Source organism: Arachis ipaensis, chromosome B7, assembly GCF_059453495.1.
Source record: "Arachis ipaensis isolate K30076 ecotype BB chromosome B7, ASM5945349v1, whole genome shotgun sequence".
Lineage (NCBI taxonomy): Eukaryota > Viridiplantae > Streptophyta > Magnoliopsida > Fabales > Fabaceae > Arachis > Arachis ipaensis.
The window spans coordinates 126,705,915-126,723,410 of NC_142442.1; the positions used below are offsets into that span (position 1 = coordinate 126,705,915).

The following is a 17,496-nucleotide window of genomic DNA, read 5'->3' on the forward strand; positions in this document are numbered from 1 at the left end:
CAAATCAGCAAGGAGAATTGGTGTTTCTGTTCACAATATCTGTGCCACTGGCAGCTACATCTGTGGAATAAATGGGACATCCAATGGTATTGATCAAAGGGGAGGCAAGAGGAAAGGTAATAGTTTATCCATGTTCTATAACTTCCATATCTAACTGTGTTAATAATGTTACGTTTGTAGGAAGAGCATCGTGCGAGAGATCTATTTTACGCACTTTGAGTGCCTGATCTCTTTATGGAAACAAATACAACTATTGTTTTTATGAATAGAATGTTTCAATGAGGTATAGGTTTGAATTTGTATCCCCTTTGTCTGCAAAAGATGAGGATTGAATCTTATGTCTAAATTTTTAAATGTTTTCTGCTGCTTATTTTGTTTGTTTACATCTAGGTTTCTTGTGGTGGACTGGATGAGTCTATTTTACTAATTAAGAGCTGTCAACAATTCTCACATTATCCTTGTTACAACTTACACGACGAGATGTTTCAAAAGTTCAATTTTGATATGGAATGGGCTGTCAGACTTATATCAAAGATTACAAATGATTAGGATATCCCAATTAAGGGTGATGCCATTGTGAAGTAGGTTATAATCTACTTATTAACATTATCATTCATTAGGATATATTTGATTTTGGAAAGAGGGAAGATGTCTGAACCTGTGCTTTTTTACTCATCTTCTCATATAATGACAATTCTTCTTTCATGATACACAGTGGAATCATCACATATGTACAACTCTTGGGGTTGCAAATCAATGCAGAAAAAGTTCTTCTTCAGCATAAGAAAGAGCCTAGTTGAATTTGATGAAGTATTGCATGTATGTTACGAGGAGACATTTTAAAGACATAGTTGGTTAAGTAATTACTTTGTAGCTTGTTGTCATAATATTCTTGGTTGATTCAAATTGGTGAAAGTCTGTTTTGCCAAATTAGGCTTACTATTATTTTTGAATAAAAGTGAATGGAAAAAATTATAATTAGTGTTATATCTTGTTTCTAATTTTTGTTTTGATTTTTCTCATTTACAGGAGTGCAAAAATAGTGACAACATGCTACCTAAAGGATTCAAGAATATTTTGATTTATAGAGACACTAATCTATGTTAGAACTTTTAACTTTTGGTTGAACTAGTGCAATACATATAACTTGTAAAACTAATCAATGTATTCACTAATGTTATTTTGTTTTAAAGTAATTTTAGCTAAATGAGACATGTTTGAATTATGTATGTTTTTACATATTATATAAATGTAGACTTGCTTAGTAAAATAGTTAATATATTAGTTAATTAAAAAAATAATTTAGTAAATTATGCATGCAATTTGTATTAAAAAAATTGTTACAAAATAATTATTTTATTTTTGTAAATAAAGAAAAAAATGTTACAAAATCAAGTTACATTTTGTAACAAAATTTTATGATAGGAAAAAATAGATTGTCACCAAAAATACTTTGAAGATCAAAATTTGTTATCACTTTTGTAACGACTTCTGATTTTTTATATCAGAAAAATTTGTTACAAAATATCACTTTGAATTGTAACAATTCCGTTTTTTGTTACAAAAACTTTTTGTAACGGGACTTACTGCAATGGCCCCTTTTTTTGTTACAAAATCCTTTTGTTTCAAAATTTTGATTTTTTGTAACAATTTTTTTGTTACAAATATTACTTTTCTTGTAGTGGAACGTGCACTTTTCTGGATTTAACCTCACATTATGTTTTCTGAGCTGTTCGAATACTTCGTTCAGGTCGTGTTTGTGCTGTTCCTCTGAGCTTGATTTTACTACCATGTCATCTACGTATATCTCAATGTTTTTTCCGATCTGTTTTTTGAAAACTTTGTCCATTAGCGGTTGATACGTTGCTCTTGCATTTTTTAGCCCAAAGGGCATGACCTTGTAACAGAAGTTTCTTTGATCGGTGACGAATGCTGTTTTTTCTTCGTCTCTTAGATGCATGAGAATTTGATTATAACCTGAGTAGGCGTCCATGAAGCTGAGGACCGGGAAACCTGAGGTGTTGTCCACCAGTCTGTCTATGTTGGGGAATGGGTAACCATCCTTGGGGCATGCTTTGTTTAAGTCGGTGAAATCCACGTACATGCGCCACTTTCCCGAGCTTTTTCGTACCATTACGACGTTTGCTAGCCATGCTGAAAATTGTAGCTCTCGGATAAATCCTGCCTCCAGGAGCTTTTTTGTTTCTGCCTCGGCTGCTTTTCTCCTTTCGTCTCCCAAGTTTCTTTTCTTTTGTCGTATAGGTCGGGTGTTAGGGTTGACTGCCAACCTATGGCAGATAAAGTTGGGGTCGATACCAGGCATATCCGCTGGTGTCCATGCAAAAAGGTCGGCGTTTGTCTTTAATATTGTGATAAGGTCGTCCTTCTGTCCTGCAATGAATGCGGATCCTATGTTAGTGAATTGTTCTTCCTGACCTAATTGTACCTTTTCAAGGTCGTTCGTTGGTGTGGGATGACTGTTGTCACTTCGAGGATCCAGTTCGGCCAAAGTAGGTATGTTTTCTGAGTTGTACACCGTGTGAATCCGAGGTGTTTCTTCCCGCTTCACTGCTTTGAGGCTTGCGTTGTAGCATCGTCTTGCCTGCTTGTGGTCGGCGTATACCGTCACCACTATGTTATCCTGCAAAGAAAATTTCACACAAAGATGAACTGTCGAAACAATGGCTCCAAAGGCGTTCAGTGATGGAGGCCCTAGGATGATATTATAAGGGCTAGGACAATCGACCACTAGAAATTGAATGTCTAGTGTTTTATTGTTTGGAGGTTCTCCAATTGTTTTTCTCAGCCAGATAAACCGATAAACCACTATTTTATGGTTTATCTTGTGCTCAATTAAGTAGTTTTTTCAAGTCTTTACACACTTATTCATACAATTTGCATGATTTTACAATTCCTTCCTAGTTTTGTTCTATAATTGAAAACTTACTTCCTAAGCCTTTAAATTATATATTTTTAATTCTCTTTATACCATTCGATGCCGTGATCTGTGTGTTAAGTGTTTTTAGGCTTTATAGGACAAGAATGGCTTGGAGGATGGAGAGGAAGCTTGCAAAAATTGAAGGAACACAAGAAATAAAGGAGACAACCAGCGAGAAGTGACGCGCATGCATGGCTCACGCGTGCGCATGAATTGGAGTTTGCATGGCAACGCGTGCAGTGACTAACGCGTCCGAGTGACAAGGAATTTCACCAGACGATGCGTACGCGTGACCTACGCGTACGCGTGACATGTGCTACCTGCAGAAATTGCAGAAAATGCTGGGAGCGATTTTGGGCCGAGTTTGGACCCAGTTTTCGGCCCAGAAACACAGACTAGAGCCAGGGGACTAGCAGAGACTCAACGGACATTCTCATTCACACAGTTTTAGTTTTTAGTTTTGAATCTAGAGAAAAATTACCACTTCCTCTAGGTTTTCTTCACATTCATAGATTTCTAGTTTTTATGCTTTTTATGCTTTTGCTTTGGATATTGAGAAGAGTCACTATCTCCATTGAAGTTGCTATTCTAGTTTGTTTTGTTATTCCTTTACTCTTTTAATTGCCCATTAACCCTGTTTAGATAAGTATGTTTATAATTTTGGGATTTATTAATGCAAAGAACTATTTTTACCTTTAATTAATTTTCAATTATTATTTAATTTATCATGTCTTCTGTTTATTCCCTTTATATGCCTGTGAACGTTGTATTCATGTCAATGGAGTAGACTCCCAACTTGACTTGGGGGTTGATTAAGAGGAGACCCTTGAGTTGGAATACTCAAGTGATTAGTTCAATTGGAAGTTGTTGGCTAACTCTCTATTTACTAATGTTAATCCTTCTATAAGGAGAGGTTTAGGACTTCCGAATAAGAGTTAGCTCAATCACTTAACTTTCCTTTATTTAGTAAGGGTTAACTAAGTAAAAACAACAACCTCTTACCATTCCACTTGGGAAAATCCAACAAGGATAGAACTTCCAATTAATCTACCCTCGGTCAAGGCTTTTTATTCTGATTATATAAATTCTCTTGCTAATTTTCATTGCTTTAATTTACAATCATTTACTTTTCTGTTCTCTAACTCTTAAAACTTCTCGGAAAACTCCTGATTAATAAGATAGCACTCTTTTGTCAACTCGTTGGGAGACGACCTGGGATATCAAATCCCAGTATTTTTATTCTAATTTTGTGACAACCCTTCTAAACTGATAAGCGGAATTTTCGTCGGTTAAGAACTGTACTCGCAACGTTATTTCTATATTAAATTCTTAATCGACAATTTTTTGCCACGTCAATTTTTCACGCCGTTGCCGGGGAGTTGCAATAGTGTGCTAAATTATTGGTTGGTGTAAATAATTTTAATTATTTGCATATTTTATTTTATTTTATCACCATGAGCTGTATGTTTCTTTCATTGAATGATGCATTCACTGCCTGACTTGAGCTTAGCCGCGTTTGATCCTGAAATTAAAAGAACTATTTCACGTATTAGGGGAGCTCGGCATCGGTTAGCCTCTGAGGGTGGTGAAGTGGTTCTCACCAATTCACCAATCTCATCTGAGGGTGAATCTGAAGCGCCATCTGAGGAGGAAACAAGCTCCTCTTCTATTAATTCGGTTGATTTACGTGCAGGTAACATGGCGGAGCCCAGGAGGATTACTCTCCAGGAAGTAGGAGCTCCTGACTTTATACTGCAACCGTATCAAGTGCGTCACCCAAATCTGGCTGTAGATTTTGAACTAAAGACTGTGCTAATCAACTTACTGCCCAAGTTTCATGGCTTACCTGCTCAAGAGCCTATCAAGCACCTCAGGGATTTTCAGACAGCCTGCTCAACTACTGAGCGTCATGGTGCAGAGGAGACTACTATTTGGCTGTATGCCTTCTCGTTTTCTCTTGAGGGAAAGGCAAGGGAGTGGTTCTACACTCAACCTGAAGTAGTCATTACCAACTGGGATCTGCTCAGAAGGGAGTTCCTGGAGAAGTACTTCCCAGCTGAAGTCACAGATAGACTGAGGAAAGAGATTTCCTGCATCATCTAAGGCGAGTCAGAGACTCTCTATGAATACTGGGAATGCTTTAGGAATCTCCTTGACTCATGTCCTCACCACAAGATTGACCGGATGGTATTGATCAGTTACTTCACACAAGGCATGAAGCCTCAGGATAAAACTACATTGGATGCTGCAAGTAATGGTTCTCTGAAGAAGTACAAGACGGCGATAGAAGCTTGGAAACTAATCACCAATCTAGCTGAGTCCACCCGGAATGCTAGGCATAGGAACAACCATCCCAAGGCTGTTGCGGAGGTTTCCTCTAGCAGTGAGACTACTGCTCTCACTCAGACTCTGGGAGAGATGACCAACATACTGAAGCAACTACAGCTGAATCAACAAAAACCTCAGCATCCCCCATCACAACAGAGTCAACAGTTGGTTCCTCAAAGAGTATGCAGAATATGTGCCTGCTATACTCATTACACTGATAAGTGTCCGCAGCTCCAACAAGAAGACAACACCTTGGCAGCTACTCACAATTCCTATGACCGTCCGAATCAAGGATACTATCAACAGAGCAAAAACTATAACTAAGGTGGGCACTATAACCAAGGTTGGCAAGATAACTCCAACCAGGGTGGAGGGATAACTCCAACCAAGGATGGAGGGACAACTATAATAGAGGAGACAGAGACAACCAGGGAAATCAGAAGTGGAATAATAATAACAATCAGCAAAATTGGTATCAGTAGAATCCTCCCTATCAACAGCAGAACCAAAACCAGCCTTACAGAGCACCTCACCAAAGGCAGTCCCAAGCGCCTCAGAACAACCAACAGCAGGCCCCTCAAATCACTTACCCCCCCTTTCTTTTCTAATGATGAGATGCTTCGTTCTCTTGCACAAGGACAGCAAGACATTCAGAATACACTTAACTCTACCATAAATGGTCTGAATGCTACTTTACAAGCTCTTGTCTCCTGGATGGACTCATTATCTACCCCAACAATCACCCTTCAAGCTCTAGTGTAATTCCTTCTCAATCTTTACCCAACCCCAAAGGTGGAACAAATGCCATCACTTTGAGGTCTGGAACAACACTGTAAGAGAGGAGTCATGAGGAGCCAAGCTCGAATGAAGATATCCAAGTTGAAGATATTGTTGAGGTAGAGGATGCTGAAGAGGAGGATAAAGTACAAGACAAGGTTGAAGGAGAAGCAGCTCAACCAGAGGATAGTGTACCAAAGGAAGCTGAAGCTACAAGAGATGCCATCCCTATCCCCTTTCCACACCTTGCTAGGAAGTCCAGAAAGCAGATGGAGCTCGACTCCAAGATGATGGAGATCTTCAGAAAGGTTGAGGTAACCATTCCCCTTTTTGATTCCATTCACCAGGTACCTAAATATGTGAAATTTTTAAAGGATTTATGCATGCATAAGGATAGAATACAGGATTTAGAAACCATTCCCTTAGGTAGCTCTATATCTGCTTTAATGGGTGCCATACCAGAAAAATGTGGGGATCCGGATCCATGCATGGTTACCTGTGCCATTGAGGGTGTAACATTTTCTGACTGCATGTGTGACTTAGGAGCGTGTGTTAGCATTATGCCACTGTCTGTATATAATGCTTTGAGACTCCCTCCCTTAAAAAGGTCGGCAGCTCGTTTTGTTTTGGCAGATAAAAGCATCATCTCCGTGGTGGGAATTGCTAAGGACGTGCTGGTGAGCAATAAGGGGCTCACATTTCTTATTGACTTCTATATTTTGGAAATGCCCCCTAATGACTCCGGAAGACCATCATCCATCCTGCTTGGAAGGCCATTCCTGAAGACTTCAAAGTTCAAATTAGATGTCTTCTCAGGAACTTACTCTTTTGAAATAGATGGCAGAGCAGTGAGCTTCAACTTGGATGAAGTCATGAAGCACCCTCCAGAAGATCATTCCATCTTCCAGTGTGACATTATTGATGAGACTGTAGCTGCAGTTCACCAAGAGGAAGTAGAAGAAAGGCACATGGAGCAAGGTCCAAGTGTGGGGACACCCTCTAAACACAATGCGGATACTTTGCCATCAATAGCTCCAGATGATCAAGTACCTAGCCATGAGCAGAAATTGGAGTTGAAGCCCCTTCCACCCCACCTCAAGTATGCTTACCTTGAGGATAATCAGAAGCTCCCATTTATCATTGCAAGGGAACTCACTTCCTAACAGGAGGAGCAGCTGCTTAGTGTGCTGAGAAGACACAAGAAAGGAATTGGGTGGAGCTTAGCGGATATAGTAGGCGTCAGCTCTCAAGTTTGTAAGTACAGGATATTTTTAGAAGAGGGAGCTAGGCCTGTCCATCAACCCCAAAGAAGACTAAACCCCACCATCTTGGATGTTGTCAAGAAGGAAGTGACCAAACTGCTTGAAGCTGATATTATCTACTCCATCTCAGATAGCGAATGGGTTAGTCCGGTACAAGTGGTGCCCAAGAAGTCTAGAGTCACAACAGTGAAGAATGAGCATGGAGAGCTCATAGCAACTAGAGTGCAGAATTCATGGAGAGTTTGCATTGATTACAGGCGCCTCAACCAAGCCACAAGAAAAGAAGAACTACCCCCTGCGATTCATTGATCAAATGCTTGATCGTTTGTTAGGTAAATCACATTACTGCTTTTTATGGTTACACTGGCTATTTTCAAATTCATATAGCTCCTAAAGATCAGAAAAATACTACTTTTACATGTCCCTTTGGAATGTACGCATACAAGAGGATGCCTTTTGGCTTATGTAATGCACTGGCTACTTTTCAAAGGTGCATGATGAGAATTTTCTCAGATTTTCTTGAGAGTTGTATGAAAGTTTTCATGGATGACTTTAGTGTGTATGGTGATTCATTCAACCTTTGCTTGGATAGTTTATCTAGAGTATTAGACAGGTGTGTTAGTTCAAACCTTGTTTTAAATTTTGAAAAATGTCATTTTATGGTGAAACAAGGAATTGTTCTAGGACATGTTGTTTATAATACTGGTATTTTTGTAGATCCAGCAAAGGTAGATATCATTTCTAGTTTACCTTACCCCTCCTCTGTGAGGGAAGTCCGTTCGTTCCTTGGTCATGCAGGTTTCTACCGGAGATTTATCAAGGACTTCAGTAAGGTAGCATTGCCTTTATCCAGACTGCTGCAGAAAGATGTTGAGTTCGAGCTGAGTGAGGACTGCATGGAAGCGTTTGATAAGCTGAAGATCGCCTTGACTCAAGCTCCAATTGTGAGAGGACCAGACTGGAGCCAGCCTTTTGATATTATGTGTGATGCCTCCAACCATGCAGTAGGAGCGGCGCTGGCTTAGCGCGAAGGTAAGGACCCTTTTGTAATTGTTTATGCTTCTAAGACCTTAGACGCTGCTCAGTCTAACTATACTACCACTGAAAAAGAGCTTCTAGCTATTGTTTTTGCTCTGGATAAATTTTGAGCCTATTTATTTGGTACTAAGGTGGTAGTATACTCAGACCATGCAGCTCTAAAATATTTATTAGCTAAAAAAGAGTCCAAACCAAGGTTAATACGATGGATATTGCTGCTGCAAGAATTTGATTTAGAAATTAAAGATAGGAATAGTTCCCAGAATTTAGTGGCGGACCACTTGAGTCACCTAGAGCACATTAAGAATGACTCCACCCCTATCAATGATACTTTTCCATTTGATAGCTTGCATGTAATATCTGAAGTAGTTCCTTGGTATGCACCTATAGCTAATTATTTAGTTAGTCATACCTTCCCTCCTAATTTTACTAAGCATCAAAAGGACAAGCTGAAAAGTGAGTCCAAATATTATATATGGGATGACCCATATTTATGGAGGTATGGTGCTGACCAGATAATTAGGAGGTGTGTGCCTTAATCAGAATTCCAGTCAATTTTAGAGGCCTGCCACTCCTCTGAGAGTGGTGGACATTTTAGCCCTCAAAGAACAGCTAAAAAAATTTTAGACTATGGATTCTGGTGGCCCACTCTTTTTAAGGATGCCACTGCCTTCTGTAAATCTTGTTCCCCATGCCAAAGGTTTGGTAATATATCCAAGAGGGATGAGATGCCCCAACAGCTTATGTTATTCTGTGAAATTTTTGATGTTTGGGGCATTGACTTCATGTGTCCATTCCCAAACTCTAGCGGTTTCTTATATATATATATTGTTAGCTGTAGATTATCTTTTTAAATGGGTGGAAGTAATACCTATCCGTACTGATGATGCTAACACTGTTGTCTCTTTTGTTAGAAGTCATATTATCTGTCGCTTTGGATCACCATGAGCAATCGTGAGTGATCAAGGCACTCACTTTTGTAACAGGAGATTAGCAGGACTACTGAAGAAGTATGGGATTGTTCACAAGGTAGCAATAGCTTACCATCCTCAGACCAATAGGCAAGCAGAGATGTCTAACAGAGAGATCAAGCATATACTGGAGAAGATAGTCAAGCCTCACAGGAAGGACTGGAGCACCAGGCTTGTAGACGCGCTTTGGGCTTATCGGACAGCATACAAGACACTCATAGGTATGAGCCCCTTTCGCCTCGTATACGGAAAGGCTTGTCACCTCCCAGTGGAGGTGGAACACAAGGCTTTCTAGGCGGTAAGGGAATGCAACATGGGATTTGAGAGGGCTGGTGCTGAAAGGAAACTGCAACTCGCAGAACTGGAGACCCTTCGACTCGAAGCATATGATAACTCCATGCTATACAAAGAGAAGGTGAAGGCGGTGCATGACAAGCATATCAGGAGAAGAGACTTCAGACCTGGGGATCAAGTTCTCCTTTACAACTCAAGGTTGAGGCTCATGCCAGGCAAACTAAGATCAAGATAGGAAGGTCCCTACAGAGTAGAAAAGGCAAAGCCATACAGAGTCTTCCACCTGAGTCACCCTTCAAGTTCCAATTTCATCAAGGTCAATGGACATCGCTTAAAGCTGTATCATGGTGAGAAGATGAAGGACAATAAAGATCTAGAGGTCTTCCTCTTAGAGGATCCACCAACAGAAGCAGATTGAGCTTGTGGACCGTCCAACTTAAGGACATATAAGCAAAGTGCTAGGTGGGAGACAACCCACCCCGGTATAATCGTTCCTTTTTATTCTTAGTCTTATTTTATTTTATTTTTATTTGTGTTCATTCATCATTTCTGCATATTCATCTGCATTCTACATTCTGCATAAAAAAAAAAGGCACACAACGCGCGAGCGTCGCTGATGCGTACGCGTCATATGTGTGTGCGTGACATAAAGGATTTGAACAAAAAGTTGGGCAGGAGTGGTGCTAGACACGTGCCTGGCGCACAAGCAAGTCCACGCGTACGCATCCCTCACGCATACACATTGCTTATGATTTCAGCCCACCACGCGTACGCGTCCCTGACACGCACGCGTGACCATGAAAAATTGGCGTAAATGGTATTTGGCCAGAGAGTTATATTGGTGTGGGGCTGGAACTGTGCTAGGAGCACAAGCCCCATCACGCGTACGCATCCCTGACACGTGCGCGTCGTTTTTCCATAATGGCCAACCACACGTACGCGTCTCTGACGCTTATGCGTCGCATGACATTTGTGCGACCCACGCGTACGCATGATGCACGCGTACGCGTTGCATGCGACGCACAATTACACCACCTCAGCGCCTGATTTCAAATTGTTCCTCCCCCAATCCTAATTCTTTTCAATCCTACTTATTTCTTCTTTCTTCTTTCTTTCTTCTTCCTTATTCTTTCTTACTTTCTACTACCTTCTTCCTCCCTTCTTCATCTTTCCCATCAGGTTTCTTTTCTTCTTCCCATCCCCTCTTTTATTATTGCATTTATTTATTTTTCTTTCTTCTAAATTTTTCCTTTAGCTTCATTATCTATTGTTTCTTTTTGTTTTCTTTTTCTTGCATTCTTATATTGGTGTTAGAATTTTATTTGGGTATTACCTTACTCTAATGAAGCTTGTGGATATTATGAGGAGTGATTTGACAATTGATATTTTAATTTAGGCTCTCATATACATTTGAATTATATTATTTTTATTCCTACTTTAACTTGCTCACCAAGTATTTGTGAAAAAGCCTATGGCATCTTGAACTCTACTTTGTTTTGCCCTTTTACTTGACTGCCTCTTTTTCACAACACTTGCACTCTACCTGTATTTGGGATTATCATTTACAATTGTCATCATTACCAATGCTCTTTTATTTGGCACATTTATTACTTGATGCTTGAGTTACGCTTCTCATGCATGTTTCTACATGCCATAAACACTCCTGCATCTACTTATTCTAAATTGCCTTTTTTATCTTTATCGCTGTCTTACCTACATGTTGTAGCTACCATGTATTTAAGCTATTATCTTCTCTTTGGCATTCATTATCACTTGGAATTTCCTCCTTCCGATTCTCTAGTTATCCATATTTAATATTCTTCCTTTTCTTTCTTCTTTAGACATGGGTACCAAGAAAGGAAAAGAGAAAGCCACTGATAAGACACCAGCAAGGAAAGGAACCAAGAGAGCTCCGGCTAAGGCGCTTCCATCTACCAGCGTCAAGCCGCCAACAAAGCGGGTAAAGAGGATCATTAAGGTTAATGAATCAGAGAAAGCCTTTCCCACACGGGACTCCACGCGGTTCACTAACCGTTATTGCGAACAGATATTCCCCATCCTAGCTGAGAGGAACTACAACAATGAGTCCCAACACACTTTGTTGATTTTGTGGAGCCCCGCATAGAGAGGAGACAGTGGGGATTTTTGAGGAGGCAGCCACGAGAGGCCAACTTATCCTGGGTAGTTGAATTCTACTCCAACTTATACTTGCCTACTCTGCAGACTGTCTACATTCGTCAGCAGCAAGTCCCTGTCTCTGAGAGTTCCATACAGAGAACACTGGACCTTCCACCTAGTCCAGAGGGATGAGATGCATATCAATAAGCCTCTCGTAAGAGTCAGCTATATCAATTCGACTGGGATAGCGTCCTTGGAGTTATAGCCCAACCTGGCAACACCTGGATCTACGGATAGCATCCAAGAGCATCTCAGCCCAGTCACTCACCCTGGAGGCTCGCATGTGGGCACAGATTATGTCTCACTATGTCTTTCTGAGCACTCATGAGTCGACCTTCACACCAGACATGGCTATTCTCATCTGGTGCATCCTGACAAAGCAACCTCTCAACCTGCCCCGACACATCCGGTAAGCAATGGGACCTGTACAGATTGCGAGTAACCTGTCTTTCTCAGCCTTGGTTTCAGATTTAGTCTCTACAGTAGGTGTGCCCTATCGGGCAGGTGACACGAAGGTTATGATCCCTAGAGCCGACCAGTATGTTCCGAATGGTAAGTACATCAGGCCGCCAGTTCCTTCTGCGAGCCGGCCTGCAGGTCCATCTTTAGATACTCCTCCTTCTTCCACGCCACCATCATCCACACCACAAGCACCATCCATCCATCAGATGTTCCTTCAGATCCTTGAGAGGTTCAACCGGCAAGACCGGCGAATGGGGCAAATGGAGCGCCGCAACAAGCGCCGATACAACTACCTGAAGGAACTCATAGTTGGTACTCACCCACCTCTAGAATAGAAGGACACTCCCGAATCCCCTTCATCTAGTAGCACAGGGAGCCATGGCGAACCAGACAGCGGAGGCGATGCTTCCAGCCCTACCTTGCTCCTTACTGATGGCACGGAGGACCGTGCCAAGCCTTAAGTGTGGGGAGGTCAGTCCTTGACTTCCGGAGCTAAGTTCTCCCTCTTAACACCAACATTTGACTTTTTTCTTTTGTTAGATAGGATAGATTGCATAATAATAACTGTTTGCATGCATGTTTTGCTTGGTTGAAGTAATGAGTTTCTTTTCAAGACCCTTTTTATAGTATTTCACTAATTTAAATGGAAAATTTGTGTTAAACTTGTTTGAAGATTGTAAATTGGAACATGAATTATGGCTGAAGAACACACAACCTGTGAGATTCGAGCTTAATTACATGGTTACATTATTTAACCATAATATTATATTCTTGTGTGTTTTCTTCTCTATGATTGTAATCTATATTTTGTTCCATTCTATATGTCCATTGTTTAGTGTATTTACATGCTTGCATATGATTGAGGCCATCATTTGTTATTAGCTCACTTATCCCAAATAGCATACCCTTTCAATCAACCTTGTTTGCCACTTTGAGCCTTTCAATCCCCTTTGTTCTGTATTTTACCACATCATTAGCCTTAAGCAAAAAAATAATTAATTACCCCAAGTGAATCTTTCTTTAGCTTAAGATAGAGATTGTGTATTAATTTAGTATGGGGAACTGTGGGAACTTGGAATGATGAAAGTGTGCTGTGTTTTATTGACAAAAGTATTGGGAATTTGGGTGCATACTCATACGAGACCAGAAAAATAAAAAACTCATATGCATTGATATGTTATGTTTGCTTTTATGATTTAAAAAAAAACCAAAAATATTCAAATAATTAAGTAAATAGATAAATAAGGGGACAAAATTACCCCAATGCTAAGTTTAATAAAAGATCAATGCATAGGTGGTGAAATTAAAGAGAAAATTTTGGTACATGAGTATGTGATGCAAAATTGGGAATTATGGGTAACTAGGCATGAATTAGAATTACATAGAGTATGTGTGTGTTAGGTGAGAGCTTAGGTTAGTCAAAGATTTATATTATAGCTCACTTGGCCATACATATATCCTCACCCTTACCTTAGCCCCATTACAACCCTGAAAAGACCTCATGATGTTTGCATTGGTATACTAAATTTTTGTTGATTGATTAGATGAAGAACAAAGTCTAGAAAAGCATGACTAGAGAAGAGTAGAGTGATTAACCCTAGACACTTGAGAGATTAGAGTGCATATACACTACCAGTGAGGGTTCAATGCTTGATTCTATGTTCCCTGCTTTCATGAGCTATCTTCTTACAAGTTTACTTATCTTTTATTGTGTGATTTGAATTAGTAGAATCTGATTTATGTTTGTCTTGAAGAACTTATTTACTTTTTAACCAAGTAGACAGAAACATCTTAGCATATAGTTGCATTCATAGGCTGCATCTCATGAGTCTTACTTTTCCCATTCATTCTTTATATCTCCTTGAGCTTAGCATGAGGACATGCTAATGTTTAAGTGTGGGGAGATTGATAAACCACTATTTTATGGTTTATCTTGTGCTCAATTGAGTGGTTTTATCAAGTCTTTACACACTTATTCATACAATTTGTATGATTTTACAATTCCTTCCTAGTTTTGTTCTATAATTGAAAACTTGCTTCCTAAGCCTTTAAATTATATATTTTTAATTCCCTTTATACCATTTGATGCCGTGATCTATGTGTTAAGTGTTTTCAGGCTTTATAGGGCAGGAATGGCTTAGAGGATGTAGAGGAAGCTTGCAAAAATGGAAGGAACACAAGAAATAAAGGAGACAACCGCGAGAAGTGATGCACACGTATGGCTCACACATGCGCGTGAATTGGAGTTTGCACAGCGACACGTACGCGTGACTGACGCGTACGCATGACAAGGAATTTTGCCAGACGGTGGATACGCGTGACCTACGCATACGCGTGACATGCGCTACCTGCAGAAATTGCAGAAAACGCTGGGGGCGATTTTGGGCCGAGTTTGGACCCAGTTTTCGGCCCAGAAACACATACTAGAGCCAAGGGACTAGCAGAGACTCAACGGACATTCTCATTCACACAGTTTTTAGTTTTTAGTTTTGAATCTAAAGAAAAATTACCACTTCCTCTAGGTTTTCTTCACATTCATAGATTTTTAGTTTTTATGCTTTTTATGCTTTTGCTTTGGATATTGAGAAGAGTCACTACCTCCGTTGAAGTTGCTATTCTAGTTTGTTTTGTTATTCCTTTACTCTTTTAATTGCCCATTAAGCCCTGTTCAGATTAGTATGTTTATGATTTTGGGATTTGTTAATACAAAGAACTATTTTTACCTTTAATTAATTTTTAGTTATTATTTAATTTATCATGTCTTCTGTTTATTCCCTTTATATTCCTGTGAACGTTGTATTCATGTCAATGGAGTAGACTCCCAACTTGACTTGGGGATTGATTAAGAGGAGACCCTTGAGTTGGAATACTCAAGTGATTAGTTCAATTGGAAGTTGTTGGCTAACTCTCTATTTACTAACGCTAATCCTTCCATAAGGAGAGGGTTAGGACTTGTGAATAAGAGTTAGCTCAATCACTTGACTTTCCTTTATTTAGTAGGGGTTAACTAAGTGAAAACAACAACCTCTTGCCATTCCACTTGGGAAAATCCAACAAGGATAGAACTTCCAATTAATCTACCCCCGGTCAAGGCTTTTTATTTTGATTATATAAATTCTCTTGCTAATTTTCATTGCTTTAATTTACAATCATTTACTTTTCTGTTCTCCAACTCTTAAAACTTCTCGGAAAACTCCTGATTAATAAGATAGCACTCTTTTGTCAACTCGTTGGGAGACGACCTGGGATATCTACTCCCAGTATTTTTATTCTAATTTTGTGACAACCCTTCTAAATTGATAAGCAGAATTTTCGTCGGTTAAGAACTGTACTCACAACATTATTTCTATATTAAATTCTTAATCAGAAATTTTCCATCACGTCATAAACCCTGATACCGATACCTTTTCCCCAGAGAACCCTACCAAATCTCCAGGAGACGGGTGTTGTGCGTTGTCACTAAAGTGCATCTTTTTTAGGGTTGAGTAGAACAAGATGTCGGCACTACTTCCTGGGTCGAGCAGGACCTTTTTTATTGTTAATTCTCCCATGTGGACTGAGATGACGACTGGATCGTGTAAGTTCAGACAGGGCGTTTTGAAGTTGGCCGTACTGAAGTCGATGCGAGAGGTCGGAACCGATGTTTGTCGTTCTGGACGAGATTCTTCCATCGTCATCATTGCTCGGTAGCTTCTTTTCCTTGCCGAGGTAGTGGTTCTACCGCCAGCGAAGCCTCCTGAAACGTAGTTGATTATCCCTTTGGACAAGGGTGTTTCAACCTTTTTTTGCCTACTTTCTCTTTCTACTTCTCTTGCTGTGTTTCGTTGATTTCTTGACGAGATATATTTGTCTAAAAGTCCTTGTCTTGCCAATCTTTCCAGTAGATCTTTTGCCACCACACACTCATCTCTTGTGTGGCCGAACTTCTGGTAGAAAGCACAGTGCTTGCTTCTATCCACATACTTTTGATCTTGGTACGATCGTGCTCTGACTGGTGGTCTGATCAGTTTATTGTGCAGAATCTCCTTGATTATGTCCTCTCTTTTTGTGTTGAATTTTGTGTACAAATCAAACTTCGGTGCTAGTTTGAATGGCTTTCTGGGGTCCTTACTTATAGGCCGGTGGGGCCTTTCCTCTTCTCTCTTGGTCGGCCGTTCACTTCCTCGGGCCTCCCTGAGCTCTTCGATTTCAATCTGGCCCTGGGCTTTTTTTCAGAATTCCTCCAGTGTTTTTGGTTTTGCCACCGCTATTGCTTGGAATTTTCCGGGGTGGAGTCCACTTTTTATGGCGTGTAGCTGCACTTTGGGGTTAAGATCGGGGATTTGCATAGCTGCTTCTGTGAACCGCGTCATGTACTCCTTTAAGCTTTCATGTTGTCCCTGCTTGATCGTGCTGAGGTAGTCTGAGTCTCGCACGTAGATTTTAGATGCTGCAAAGTGATTTATAAATAATTTGGCAAACTCTTCAATGCTTGATATTGATCCTGCAGGTAAGTTAGAAAACCATAATAAAGCAGCTCCATCTAAAAAGGTTGGAAAAGATCGACACAAGATGCGATCGGAGTCACTATTGAGAAACATCATTGATTCAAATTTTGTAACATGGATTTTAGGATCTCCGATCCCCTTATACGGCGTTAGGGTCATTGGAAGTGTAAAACTTTTAGGCATTTTAAAGCTCATTATTTCTTTCGAAAAGGGATTAGTCCGTCGTCTTGCTATTTGGGGTTGGTCTCCCCTGTCTTTATGTTCGATTCCGACTGACGCTCCTCATGCTGATCAGTGTTTGCTTTCTTGTTGTTTTTCTGTTCGTCATTGTTCTGTATTGCCGCCAACAGTTCGGCCATTCGCTGGTTTTCCGCAAGTAACACAGCATTTGCAGCTAACAGGTCAACGTTCGTCAGATTGGTTGAAGGGGTTACCGAATGGTCCGTCATGGTTCAGTTCCTGAAAGGAAAGAAAACACAAGGCAAATGTAATATTGTTAGCTCGAAAAACTAAAGAGTGAGGCGGGTGCCCCACAGTGGGCGCCAAATGTTCGGGCAAGGATACTCGTCTCCGCGCTATACGTCAGACTCCAGGTGCCACTGGGGAGATGACCTGGTCTATAATGGAAAACACCTTGCTTGAACACGAATCGAGCGGGGTACCTGTAAAAAGGACTCCGACGCTCAAGTCAATAGAGAATATTTCTTAGTGCTCAAGTGTGAGAACAAAATACTTGTGTGTGTCTTTTCCAGATGTCGCCT

General features: G+C 40.3%; 1 protein-coding gene across 1 annotated transcript; it reads right to left on the minus strand.

Annotated features, from left to right (window-relative positions):
• Positions 1–1,473: 1,473 nt before the first annotated feature.
• On the minus strand, positions 1,474–15,928 carry LOC148554057 (uncharacterized). Its single transcript, XM_088494960.1, has 3 exons — positions 15,640–15,928; positions 1,790–2,817; positions 1,474–1,491 (listed from the first exon to the last, which is right to left on the minus strand). Exons 1-3 carry the CDS (start codon positions 15,926–15,928, stop codon positions 1,474–1,476), a joined length of 1,335 nt encoding a protein of 444 aa, XP_088351086.1.
• Positions 15,929–17,496: the final 1,568 nt, after the last annotated feature.